The sequence below is a fragment of the Echinops telfairi genome, unplaced genomic scaffold, assembly GCF_000313985.2.
Source record: "Echinops telfairi isolate 266 unplaced genomic scaffold, ASM31398v2 ScPeMD7_7429;HRSCAF=8467, whole genome shotgun sequence".
Classification (NCBI taxonomy): domain Eukaryota; kingdom Metazoa; phylum Chordata; class Mammalia; order Afrosoricida; family Tenrecidae; genus Echinops; species Echinops telfairi.
Window position 1 is genome coordinate 3,634,893 of NW_022111329.1, and position 14,031 is coordinate 3,648,923.

The 14,031-nt window shown below is 37.7% G+C and overlaps 1 protein-coding gene across 10 annotated transcripts in view; it reads left to right on the forward strand.

Annotated features, from left to right (window-relative positions):
- The window catches only part of NAA35 (N-alpha-acetyltransferase 35, NatC auxiliary subunit), a 109,550-nt gene that overhangs the window by 12,319 nt on the left and 83,200 nt on the right, over window positions 1–14,031 (forward strand). For 9 of the 10 annotated variants that reach the window (XM_045298636.1, XM_045298638.1, XM_045298639.1 and 6 more), the window contains exons 3-5: window positions 5,426–5,459; window positions 7,525–7,639; window positions 8,457–8,531. In XM_045298636.1, the coding sequence (XP_045154571.1) occupies window positions 5,426–5,459; window positions 7,525–7,639; window positions 8,457–8,531 (224 nt within the window). The remainder of the gene's footprint in view (window positions 1–5,425; window positions 5,460–7,524; window positions 7,640–8,456; window positions 8,532–14,031) is intronic. The other variant, XM_045298641.1, reaches the window with a different exon arrangement.

The following is a 14,031-nucleotide window of genomic DNA, read 5'->3' on the forward strand; positions in this document are numbered from 1 at the left end:
TAATAATTTATAAATTATCAAGGGTTCATGAGGGAGGGGGAAGTGGCGAGGGAGGGGGAAAAATGAGCTGATGCCAGGGGCTTAAGTGGAGAGCATATGTTTTGAGAATGATGAGGATAACGATTGTACAAATGTGCTTTATAGAATTGATCTATGTATGGATTGTGATAAGAGTTGTATGATCCCCCCAATAAAATAATTAAAAAAAATAATACAATAGATGATACATGGCATAGTTCAGTCAATAGAGTTCATTAAAGTTTCTTATGATTTACCATTCCCTGTGTTGGTTTTTTTTTACATACCTCTTACTATCACAAGGGGGCCGAATTCACATCAACCACAGCTGAATATGAAAAGACTAATCAGCATCCGATTAAGTTCCCATGGTGTGTGTGTATGTGTATATATATATATATATACACACAATTTTTTTTTTTGCAGTTGTTGATGATTTTACATTTACCTAGTAATTATAATTCATGATGTCCAATACTGCTGCTTACAACACAGTCACTGCTTTTAACAGAGTAGCTGCTTTCAACACAGCAGCTGCTGTCTACCTATTAGCTGCTCTCTACACATGTGTGACTGGTCCACATAAGTACATTTTCGCCAGCCCTGTCACATACACCTGTATTTGTGTAGGAGGTGTGTGATGGAGTTGTGATGATGTCATCACTCCGGCTACTCGTATGTGGGCGTATCTGCATATGGTCTTACCTGCCTGGAGACGGATAGAGGAGTGGTGTCTTGGTCCTTAAGACCATTGGGAATATGTGTTTACTGATGGTCTTAGACAACCCCGCGAATATGTGTTTACTGATGGTCTTAGACAACCCCTGTGAAAGGGTCGTTCAACTCCCAAAGGAGTCGTGACCCGCAGGTTGAGAAGCACTGATCCAAGAGAATGTTCACTTATCCTTTTGTGTTAGGTGAGACTCCTGGCCACCCTATGTACAACAGAATGAAACACTGTCCAATCATGCACCATCCTCATAGTCATTTCTCCCAGATTGATAACATGAAATGGTTGTTATGAGCAAATGGAGGAACTTCATCAATCACCAAATGGACGATGACTACATCATTGCATAACTGCCAAATGAATTTCTTCATTACATACATGCCAGGTCATTCAGAGTCATGGACAGGCCAAGGTGACACATACCTTAATGTCCAGCAATATTCTCAGCTTGGAGTTCATTACTGCTAGACATATATCATTCATGTGCAAGATAATAGGGTTTGTTTTTTACTGTCGTAAATGTGAAGTGTCAGGTAATAAGAGGAAAAATTGAGGAGTAGGTATATGTGAGATGACATGTCACCATTCTTCTAAGAAGCATTGATTTGTTTCTTATGTCAGTTCATAGTATATTTAATATTCTTTGTCTAGCTTTTGCATCCATATCAAGCTATTGAAAAATAACCATTGCTTTGATCAGGTGTAGTTTAGTCTCCAAAATTACATCTTAATTTTTGTTTTGTCTTTTAATTTAACACATTAAAGAGGTCTTTTACTGCAGATTTACCCAGTGCAATACAGCATTTGATTTCTTGATTGCTGTTTCCATGATGGTTGATGCAAAATCCTTGCCAGTGTTAAGTTTTCTTCATTTATCATGATATTGCTTGTTGGTTCAGTTGTGAAGATTTTTCTTTATGTTGAAATGTAAACTGTACTGATATCCATCAGTAAGTGTTTCAAGTCAGCTTCACTTTCTGCAAGCTAGGTTACAGCGCCTGCATGTTGCTGGTTGTTAATGAGTCTTCCTCCAATCTGATGTCTTATTCTTCAGGTAGTCTACCTTCTCTGCTTATTTGCTCAGCATACACACTGAAAAAGTGTGGTGATACACCTTTCTTCATTTTAAACCATGCAGTAGCCCTTTGTTCTGTGATTAAATACTTCTTGATATATGTATGTGTTTCTCAGGAAAGCATAATTAAGTGTTCTGGAGTACCCATTTTTCACAGTGTTATCGACAGTATGTTCTCATCCACATAATTGAATGTCTCTGCCTAGTCAAAACTCAGGAAAACATCTTTCTGTTCTCTGCTTTCAATATCCTCTTTCCATGTCCTCTGAATTTGTCTTGCATTTCTGGCAGTTCACTATCGATATACCTCTGCACCCATCTTCAGTTACCTTCAGCCAAAGTTGACTTGCATGTAATATTAATAGTAATTTCCACATTCTGTTTAATCACCTTTCTTTGGGATGGGTACAAATGAGGATTTCTCCCAGTTGATTGGCCAGGTAGCTAGCTAACTTCCAAGCTTCCAAATGAATGAACACTTCCAATATTGTATGTTTGTTGAAACATCTCAATTGGTATTTCATCAATTTTTGAGACCTCCCCCCTTTAAAAATTTTGTTATTTCTCACTAATATCTTAAGTGTAGCTTAGACTTTTCATGCCATTGGTTCGTGACTGTAAATGGTTGAATAATGACCTGTTCTTTTTGAACAGTGACTTTTTCTTCCATCTTTTGGTGCTTTTTGTGTCATCCAACATTTTGCTGGCAGAATCTTTTAATATTGCAACTTGCAGCTTTAATTATTTATTCATGAGAAATGTTGCATGTGTTCTCTTTTGGTTTTGTATGTGATTCTTAATGTATTCTATCTGTCAAGGTCCATGTGTATTGTTGCCATTCATATTGTTGGAAAAAGGTATTTCGATGAGCTGTTGGCCTTGCAAAATTCTGTGATGTGATATCCAGTCTCTATCACCACGGCCATAATTTTGGTCTACTGATCTTTCTTTGTTTCCAGTTTTCACATTCTAATCACTAGTCCTCATCAATGCATCTTGATGGGATGTTTGATTAATTTTGGATTGTTGAAGTTGGTAAAATTATTTTTTTCATCTTTGGCATTAGTGACTATTGTATAAATATGAATAATTTTCATATTAACTGAACTTCCTTTTAGGCTAACTTCCTAATTTCTTGGTACAAATAAGTGAGTGTTGTGTTCACTTGAAAGCATTGTATTCTGGGTAGATCTAGAAATGTTCTTTTTGACAATGAATATGATACTGATTATTTTTTAATTTGTTATTTCTGCCATAGACCATTTCATTGTGCAGTTCACAATGACCAATATTGTTCTATTTCAGCTCACTAATGTTCAAGGCATCAATATTTAAGAGTTTAATTTGAGATATATTGCAATTAATTTAGATTCATAGTTTGTATATTTCACATTCTAATGGTTAGTGGTTGCTTTTAGGTGTTTCTTTCCATTTTGAGTCAAGCCATATCAGCAAATGGAGATCCCTAAAGCTTTATCCACATCATTAAGGTTGACTACTCTGAGGAGGCAGTTCTCCATTTGTACTTTGAGTCCCTTTCAGCCTGAGGGACTCAGATTCCAGATGAGACAGTGCTCCACTGTTTATTCATAAGATTTGTATTGGCTAGAGTTTTGAAAGTAGGTACTTTTTCGTAGTCTGTCTTAATCTGAAAGTGCCACTACAATTTGGTTGCTATAGATCACCTGGCTGTTATTTGAAGTATAGGTATCAGAACTTCACACATCACAGCAATATGCAAGCCATCACTATACAGAAAACTGACAAAACTAATGGTGGTAATGCTTATTGAATTTTTCCATCCAGCATTGTAAATTATGGCAGGGCTCTGGGGATCTGACTGCTTAATCTTTCTTTACCCTTTACCTTCATTTTTCAGAAAGAATAAAATGAAACTGCTTTTCAGAATTAAAGTGTGACTCAAAAAATTTATTTTTTTTACTTTCTTTATTGTTTCCTTTTTGGAATTAGTTTTCTTGAGTCTGAAAATAAATTGCTTGTCTTTTTGTTTCCAAGTTTCCCTAAATGTATTGATACCATTTTTGCTCCTTTTTTTTAGTCTTTTGGGTATAAGCCTTTATCCAAAGTAGAAAAATGTTAAGTTGTTTTAATGGGATTTCATGATGATTTTAAAGGGATAAACTTGTGTTCAGTTGTACATTTTTACCTGGAGGTGAGCCACTCCAAATTTTCTTTTACATTTTTAAACTTCCCTTTTCAGCACTTTATTTCCTATAACTCTTTCCACCTAGAAAGCAAAAGATGATGCGTTTCAGGGAGATCTGGCTACAAGTGTAAAAAATATTTGGATTGCAAGAAATTTAGACCATCATTAGCCACTAGGTCAGTGATTCTTAACCTTCTTAATGCCACGACCCTTTAATACAGTTCCTCATGTTGTGGTGACCTCCCAACCATAAAATTATTTTCATTGCTACTTCATAACTGTAATTTTGCTACTGTTATGAATCGGGCAACCTCTGTGAAAGGGTCGTTCAACCCCCAAAGTGTGGTCACCCACAGGTTGAGAATCGCACTAGATTAAAGACTTTTTATCACAACCCTTCTAGACTCTAATAAACTAGATTTTTTATTTTTATTCTTGAGGCAATCTCTTTATGTAATTTTATTGTTTTGTCTAAATATCGCTGTTAGAATTGTATTGGATTTCTACTATAGTGTAAATTACATAAGGCTTTCATAGATTACCATAGGTGAGAATTTACCCACTGGGGAGATAGATACACACACACATCATTTTATTGAGGGTTCTTATAACAAACCATACATCATTTGTATCAAGCATATTTGTACATATGTTGTCATCATTATTTTCTAAACTTTCTATTTGAGCCCTTGAGATCAGCTCCTCTTTTTTTCCTCCCCCTTCCCATCCTTGTGACCCCTTGATAAATTATATATTGTTATTATTTTCATATTTACAATGACCGCTCTCTCCCTTCCCCCACAGGTTCTTCCCCCTTCCTCTCCCCACCTTATCCCTGCCCACTGGGAAGATTTTAATAGTCTTTCTAGATAATTGTGGATATTCTTCTTTAGTATTACAATCACAGTATAGACTGTAGTTTTTTTTTAAAGGTTAGTTGCAATCTATACTCTGGAACCATATCAATGCATGTTCATGCTCGCCTTTAAAATCCTTTAAAATTTTCTAAAATGATTTTTACATTTCTCCCTGAAGAAAAAATGAATAGAATGTTACACTACGTGGTTAAAAAAACAACTTGAGAAATAGTGATCAGTTTTATGGAAAAGTTTGCTTAGAAGTTTTTCTTTTACAATGAGGTTGTTAATTCTGACTGGAGTATTGTGACCCATGTTGAGTCACACTTTAATTCTGAAAAGTAGTTTCATTTTATTCCTAAACCATAAAATACATAGTACCTTTAGTATCTAGTAACTTTAGTATTTACTCATTATGTAGAATGCATTAGACATTGAGTAGAAATAATAGAACCATTACTTTGAAAATGAATTTTAAAGTAATGGTAGCACATTACTGCTTTGCTTTTTCTCCTAGAATTAAAAGCTGAATATAAAGGTGGCCTAATTCACAAGGCTTTTCTCTTTGTTTCTTTCAGAATTAAAGTTGGGAGAATTGCTTCATGATAAACTGTAAGTATTTCATTTTTTTAAACCATTTTATTGGGGGGGGTGTCTTACAATTCTTATTCCATACATCAATTGTATCAAGCATATTTGTGTATATGCTACCATCATTATCTTCTAAACATTCACTTTCTATTTGAATCCTTGCTATCAGCAACTTTTTTTCCCTTTCTCCCCCGACTCCTACCCTGCTGACCCCTTGATAAATTATAAGTTACTATTGCTTTCATATCTTACACCAACCACTGAATCCCTTCACCCATTTTTCTGTTGTGCATCACTCTACTGGGGGCGGGAGGCTTATGCGCAGATCATTGTGATCAGGTTCCCCTTTCTCCCTGCTCCCCCCCCACCTTCCCCCTGCCCTACTGGTATTACTATTCCCATTTCTGTTCCTGAGGGGTTTATTTGACCTGCATTCCGTGTGTTGTGAGCTCCTATCTGTACCAGGGTACATGTTCAGGTCTAGACAGAACTAAAAGGTAGGACTGGATAGTGTGGGGTGAGAAAGCCTCAAAGAATCAGAGGAATATTGCGTTTCTTCGGTGCTAAACTGTGCCCTGGTTGACTTATCCCTACATTGTGACCCTTCTGTGAGGGGGTATCCTATTGTCTCCAGATGGATTTTGGGTCTCTGCTCCACTCCCACACCTTGTTTACATCGATATAATTGTTTGTTTTGTGTGTTCTGATGTCTGATACCTGATCCTGTCAACACCTCATAGATTACCCAGGCTGTGTGATTTTTCCATGTGCGCTTTCTTGCTTCCCAGCTAGATGGCTGCTTGTTTATCTTCAAGCTTTTTAAGACCCCAGACCACTATTATCTTTTAATAGCTGGTTACCATCAGCTTTCTTTACCACATTTGCTTATGCACCCATTTTGTCTTCAGTGATCATGTCCGGAAAGTGAGGATCACAGAATGCCAGGCATTAGAACAAAGTGTTCTTGCATTGAGGGAGTACTTTAGAGGCCTAGTGTTTGGGTTTTAATTAGCGTTGCCTCAAATTATAGCTGAGAGCTGTCTTCAACAATATTATTGTGGTCAGATTGTCAGAGTAATTTATAAATGTAAGCTGTGGGGTATTACAAAGATTTCAGGGAAAGGCAAGCTGTCTCAGAGCTCTCTTCGATGTGTTACTGCAACTTTTTTCTTGAAAGCAATGCCTTATGCCTTTTTCTGCTAAGGGATACATGGATATTTATAACATCATTCTCAGACCATACTTATTATCAGTTTGAATCTCTACAGGAGAAAGATGGGGCTCTCTACTCCTGTAAAGAGTTAGTCTTGGAAACCCACAGAGGCAGTTCTTCTTTGTCCTAATGGGTCACTGTGAGTTGGAATTGACTCTGTGGCAGTGAGTGTGCTTTTTAGATAATGTGATGGCTGGAACTTAGTCTCCCTGGTGAGGTGTGTGACCTTAGCTGGCATTGAAGAGTCCTAGGGCCTTATACTGGTCTGCAGGCTAGATGTTTCCCCACTGTGTTAAAGTAACAAGTTGAATTCTATGAAGACTTCAAGCAAAATAGGGAATCAGTAGATTATGTACATCCCAGCCTTATTTCAGGTTTTTCTTTTTCCTCTCCTATTTCTTGTAATATATCTCAGCGATATATTTACTAATATCAGTGTACAATGCATCACAACTGTCTGCTTTTATGGCTAATTAGCCAAAATACCAGACCATCAATATTTCTGAATTATTTTTCATTATTGGTTTTTTTTTTTCATTATTGTAATGGCTAAAAACCTTTGAGCCTTATGGACAGGAATGCAACAGAGTATTAGTCTTTTAAGATATAAAGGGAGTGGAAAAGACGCAAAAGTTACATGACTATTTAAAACATGACTATTAAAGAGTTACAGAAAAGGATTTAAGCAACACAAAGTGAAATCCACCATATAGTAGATCTATTTCTTTTTTCCTAAACATTCTTATGCATGAAAGGCATCTGTTTTGTTAAAAGCATGTGTGTGTGTGTGCATACTTTTTTTTAACTACTGGAGGAGTCTTTGTAAACTTGCTGGTTTAAAAACAATCTGTGAGATCAAATTTTTATTTTCAGATTTGGTCTTTTTGAAGCCATGTCTGCTATTGAAATGATGGATCCCAAGATGGATGCTGGCATGATTGGAAACCAAGTTAATCGAAAAGTTCTCAATTTTGAACAGTCTATCAAGGTAGTTATCTTGTACTTTCTGTATTTTCTTTTAGCTTTCACTTTATCATATGTTAAAGTATAATAATGAAAATCAAACCATATATTGAATTATAGTATCCTTAAAAACATTTGCCAGATGTAATCGTACGGATTCATTTTAACTTTTGTCTTTCTGTTTCAATCCTGAAAATAATTTGAGGTTTTTAATTAAAAACTCGCCATAAATATGTGTTTAATTCATTATTTTAAAAATACATTTGGGTGTACAAATAATCAGGGATTATATTGTAATGAATTTGAAATATACTCAGAATTTAAAAGTTTTTGTCTGCTGAGGAATTTGATTTTATATTTTATTAATTAAAAATTTTGGTAAGCAATTGGTGACTGTGAGCAACATTTACAAGCAGTATACGCCCCTTCCTCAGGCTCCAAAGACAAGGGCATTTTGCAAAAATATGCCTCATATTAAAATGGAAGATGACTGCATCCTTTCATACTACCAAATTACATCATTAAATAACTGCCACACTACTGAGAATCATTAAAATATCTATTAATATTTTAAACACATTTAGGTGCCTTTTAAAATATTTATTGGTTTGTTTGTTTATCTGTATAGGCCTTTATTCTGTTTCAAATGACAGAGTTTGATTTTTCTTGTTTAAAATATATTGTTTTTAGAAATACTGTGTTTATTTGGTATCATAGTTTTAGGTGATGAGATAATTTTTTGGAATTGTTATTTTTAAATATATTTGAAAGCCAAAATGTGCATAGTAACTGAACTTTAGAAAATTTCTTTTTATGTGTCTTATTTTCCTCTCACTTTTTAGGATGGCACCATTAAAATTAAAGAGCTAACCTTGCCTGAATTAATAGGGATCATGGATACATGTTTTTGCTGTTTGGTAAGTACTGAATTACGATTTAGTTAATAATAAAACTATGATGTACCCGAACCTTCTAATTTAAAAGAATGCATACTATGTTGAAGATGAGTCTATGTTATCCTGGCCTTATTAAAAAGGGCATAAGATTTATCAGGCCGTGCGTGGATCGATGAAGACAGTAACTAGATGAATAATTACTAGGGAGCCCATGGAAGGGGGACATTGAGGGGGAACAGGAGTCCATAGCAATGGGTATAAGGAAGGAAATGTTCCAAAATTGATTGTGGTGATCATTGCATAACTTTTCTTAATATGATTGAATTGTATGATATACTAATTATGCTTCAGTAAAATTTTTTAAAGAAAGATTGTCAGACCAATTCATGTCATGGGAAACAGCATTTTATCTCCCCATCTAGGTGACTTTAGATTCTCATTTCTTGGCTGTAGAATATTTTGTATCCTATAAAGATAATATAGTCATTGTCTAGAGGAGCCTTTTCTTATGGTTCTGTGCCAGAAGAAGCCAGCTCCTAGCACAATCACTATGGGTTCGGTAGGCGCAATTGTACAGCGATAATAAGTAAATATTATAGTAAAGTTACAGAGAGCATGAGAGATAAAAGAGATATATAGAAATAAATGGAGTCAGACACATTTTATGGTAGCATTGCTTACCTCAGCCCACAGGAGCTTGTCCATTGTCCCCAGCAGCAGGGAGCAGGCCCACCCCAGTGGTGGGATGAGACAGCAGTCTGGCAACAAGGATCTGACTTCCCCCCACAAGTCCCCCTTTTGTCTTATATATAAAATTTAAAAGCCGAATGGGCGACATGGTTATTTCCTATACATTAAAAACTACCAAGGCAAAACTTCATGATCCAATTAATATAGCCAAAAATTCAGGCTTATAGCAAACACTTTGAACTCAGGCTTGGAGGATAAAGACCCCCTATGCCCATTTGCTATTGGATGAAAGTATAAGAGGGGCTGGATGCTGCCGCGGGAAGGAAAGGCATAATTAGGCATGTCTGCTTCTATGGGGAGAATGAATTAACCATGTGCTCACTTTCACGGCATCAAGGGAGAAACTGTGGAAATGATAAGCAACCGCAGGAACATGTACCTGGACTGTACCCCCAGTTCCCAGGGTGGCGGTCTTCCAGCCATGGAATGCCAGTTTTCCAGATTCCCCCTGTACGCGTCAGGGAATAAGTCCCAGTTCTATTCCCTTTGGTGCTAGTATCCCACATTTCCCCTTTCAGCATTACGTTTAAGATTCAATAGTGTCACGGAGGCAACCTGGTCTCTTTTCATAACTCTTAGCTTCCTATAGAAGCGACATGAGACTTCGAGCATCAAAATTATGATGATAAACAACACAGTCAGACTAGAACTCAAGCTATGAGAAATGCTTTGAGCCCAAGCTCGCGGGTCCAACCCTTCCATGTCTTTCACCAATTGCTTAATCATATCAGAGCCAGGAGATGCCTCAAGCTTGTCTTTGTATAAAAAATATCCTTCTTAATCTGATCGACATCTAATGAAATGTTTCCCTTAAGCCCTTGCAAATGTTTTTTGATCAAATCCCAATCATGCAATGTTACATTATACAGGTAAGGAGTTACACAGAAATCAGTTACATTTCAATCACATTACACATTAATTAACAAGTCCAAAATCTTGATCTTTCAGCAAAGCAACAGTCTGTAGTAATAGTCCAGTCATTATTGTATAAAATGTTCAGTTATGATTGCGTCTCAGAGTGGCCTTTAGACGGCATCCATAATGGAAGAAATATCTCTGCAGTCAGCGATCGCCATTCTCAGGAATCTGTGAGGTCTTCTTGACATTTTGGGTAACTTCAGTAACAGGACAGGGTCACGTCACAGCATGGGCATCCCTCCTTTCTTCTGGGCCTTGCTGGCTGAAGAGAAATCCACCTATCTCCTTTGCCTGTGAAAATATAAACAAATAGCCCCTCTCTTTGGGGTGTGAATAACTTGCAAAAGGAAATATGGTTAAGATTGGGTGGCTCCTCCATTTCTTCTTTGTCCATTTTTCTCCAAACATGGTTGCGTCCTAAAGGGAGTCCATCAGCTTTATTCTGAAAAAATATAAATGTATCGCCCTTTTTCCAGGTGAATGGACCCGGATCCCAAACGCAGTTTCCATCTTCTTGGGACTTCTTAGGATTAGCTTTCTCTGTAGAACTGAAAATGTGTTTAATTGCCCTAATTTTGTTATAAACTTTTAGTAAGGAGAAAAATTTTTTGGTTAAATAGACCAAATGAAATTCGTCATATATAAGGTTATTTTTCTCCCCCTTCTGTTTTAACCATTTAGATTTCAAAGCGCTGCTAGCAAACTCAGTCACCATGCTTGGTCTCAAACCAGTAAAACTACCTGTCAGATAGTCTTCATTGTTATGCAAATACTGGTTCCCAGCTCTGGGAGAGCTAAAATGTAAATTTTGGCTCCTGGCTGTCAGAGAATTAAGAAATCTGACTAATTGGGAGAACTTCTTACCATACTTTGAAAGACTGGGAAAATTCTTAATAAATTTGTTCAGCTGTTCTTGAGGTAACTTACTAGACATTTTTTCTCCAAATTTACCAATAAGGTTATAGGCTCAATTAAGCTGCTTTGCCCTTCAGGCTTCTTAAACTGTATGATTATACAATCTTGAAATAGTCTCTCTTGGTTAACTTCACTCATTCCTTCCAAGCTGGATTTATGGCAAGTTAATGGGCGGGTCTTAGGCCCACCTGAATGCCCCAAAACAATGACTCCATATCCAGAACTTTTTAACAACTTTTTCTCTTCAATTTCTAGTTCCATGTGGTGGCGCTGTTGTCTCCCTACAACAGCATTCCAAAAGACCCCTTCATGTAAACGGTGGTCAGACAAGTATTTTAGAAAGGCAAGGAAGCAACAATTGGCTTAAGCGATCTTCCTTTATAAACCATGGTACATCAGAATTTATCACTGCCTTAATTTCTTCATAATCCTGATTAATAATTCCAGCAATAACCTGAGCACTTTGAGAATTTATGTTAGACTTCCCTAATAAACGGCTTATAGTTCTTTTAGGTAGCAGACCCCAATTACTGCTCTTAATAATTTCTGATATAATCACAGCTTTTGGCTTTTCCTCACAACTCTGACCAACTCCAGTATCAATTTGAATTCCTTGATTTTCTAAGCTGACTTTTACTCCTTTAATAATAGGCTCCTGCCTTTTAGACTTGAACTGCTGTGAGGGTTTCTGAGCGTTATCTTGGTTAGTTAAACCAACTGCAGCGATAACAGAGGCTGGGATTTAGAAAGTTTTGCTAGGTCTCATCTCCTGCCTCATAATATCCTGCGCTACTGAACTTTTTGGAGGGATATATAGCCTAGCCTCCCACTGCTGTAATAGATCTCTCCCCCATAGATTAATGGGTGTGAGAGTTATTACAGGCTTTATGAGTCCAGATTGTCCTTCAGGGCCTGTGCATCGCAAGATTTTCCTGCTCTGCCATACCTTCTTCTGATTTACTTCTCCTATTCCTCCCATGGTAAAGTCTGGGGACCCCAGCGGCCAGGCTTTTGGCCACTGTTGATAACTCATGACAGAGACATCAGCCCCTAAATCCAAGAGTCCTGAGAATTTCTTTCCCTCAATAGTTAGCTCCATGAATGGACGCTCCTGCTTATCTAGAATAGCACTCCAAAATACCTCCTGGATTCTGGAGCCGCCTGCCTCTCCTTCAGTAGCATTATTTTTATTTCTAGGAGCATAAGGGAGTAGCAATAGTTGCCCTAAATTGTCTCCTTTCCTTATGGCCCAGGGCACGCTGGATCTAACCCTCACCTTAATTTCTCCATCATAGTTCTGATCAATCATATCTGTGATAGCTTGGATACTGAGCGCATTTAAATCAGATTTCCCTAACAAAAGCCCAATGGTGCCCTCAGGTAAAGGGCCTCTAACTCCTGTCTTAACTGCTGTAGGCTCACCATTTGGTAGAAGCTGGATGTTTTCCTGACTAGTTACATTTAGTGAAGAGTTCTCTTTACTAGAGGAGAGCCAAATATCTGATAGGCATTGGAAGGAGTGGACATCAGACTGAGGATCGGTAGCATTTTCATTGGAGTCCTGCATCTGAGGATCATCTCCTGCACTCCGTTCAGAGGGGCTTGGAGCACGCCCCGCTACACGTTTTTTGGCTGGACGTTACTTCCTTGTACATATCCCCTACTGCTAATCTTTGCATGACAATTCTTTGCTCAGTGTCTGCCTCTGTTGCAGCGAGGGCAAAGTCTGGGTTCCTTGGAGCCCATCTCGGACCCTTTCCTGGCTCCCTTCCATTGTGAATAGCCCTGTTCTTTTTCAATATTTGCATGCAGTCTTTCTGGTAATGACCATCTGCTCCGCATGCAAAGCATTTCCCTTTAGGTTTGGTGTAACTTGCCAAAGCAGAAGCCATGAGGTTGGCTTTATACTCATCTGTCCCTACATCCCTGCACAGCCTGATATAATCTAACAGCGTGCTCTGTTCTTTGAAAGGGCGTATAGCAGCTTGACACGATGTATTAGAGTTCTCGAATGCTAACGTAAGAATAAGATTATCTGCTGCCCCTTTGTCTGCTACGCTCTTGTGGACAGCATCCTGTAACCTGGATATAAAATCTATATAAGGCTCATCATTCCTTTGTCTCACTGTCGTGTAACTTGGCTGTCTGCTTCCTGATGTTATTCATTTCTCCCAGGCCTTTAGACAAACGTCCTTAACTTGTTCAAAAGTCTGCTCATCAAAGTTTAACTGTGCCTCAATTGTGATATAATTCTCATCTCCTAGCAGCTGATGAACCCCTATATCTATGCCCTGTTCTGCATTTTTGCGTGCCTTAGCTTGAGCTGCCTCGTTCCATAGCATCTGGAATTGCAAAGATTCTGAAGGGGAAAATCATACTTTCGTTAAAACTTTCCAGTCTGATGGGATCCAATAATCCATATCTGCCATATTCTCGACCATGCCAATTACAAATGGTGAATCTGGACCATAACTAGCTACTGCTTGCTTAAGATCTTTCAGCAGCTTGAAGGGAAAGGCAGTATAACGCTGTTCTTGATTCCCTTCAGGATGCTGATCATCAGGCTCCCTGTCTATAATTCTAACAGGATAAGCCATTCTGAATTCTAAATCTGCTTCTTGAGCTATACTTTTCTCCATCCTCGACATCAAAGGTGCCTTTCTGTTTGCTAACTCTTTGCTTCTTATTTTCCTAGCCTCACTTTCTGGTTTAAATCTATTTGCATTTCTTTGGATTTAACCTCTTCTCCTCCAGCACTGGCTTGCTTGATAGTATTGTGATTCCCTACACTATATTCAGGTGGGGCACATGGTTCAACTCTGCTATCTCCTGATTCAAACTTTGCCTTCTCAGCTGCACTTACAATTTTTTCATCTGCCTGAAACTCATCTTGCCTGCTTCTCACCTGATTTAAATCTGCGTAGTTTAGAGGTTTCTC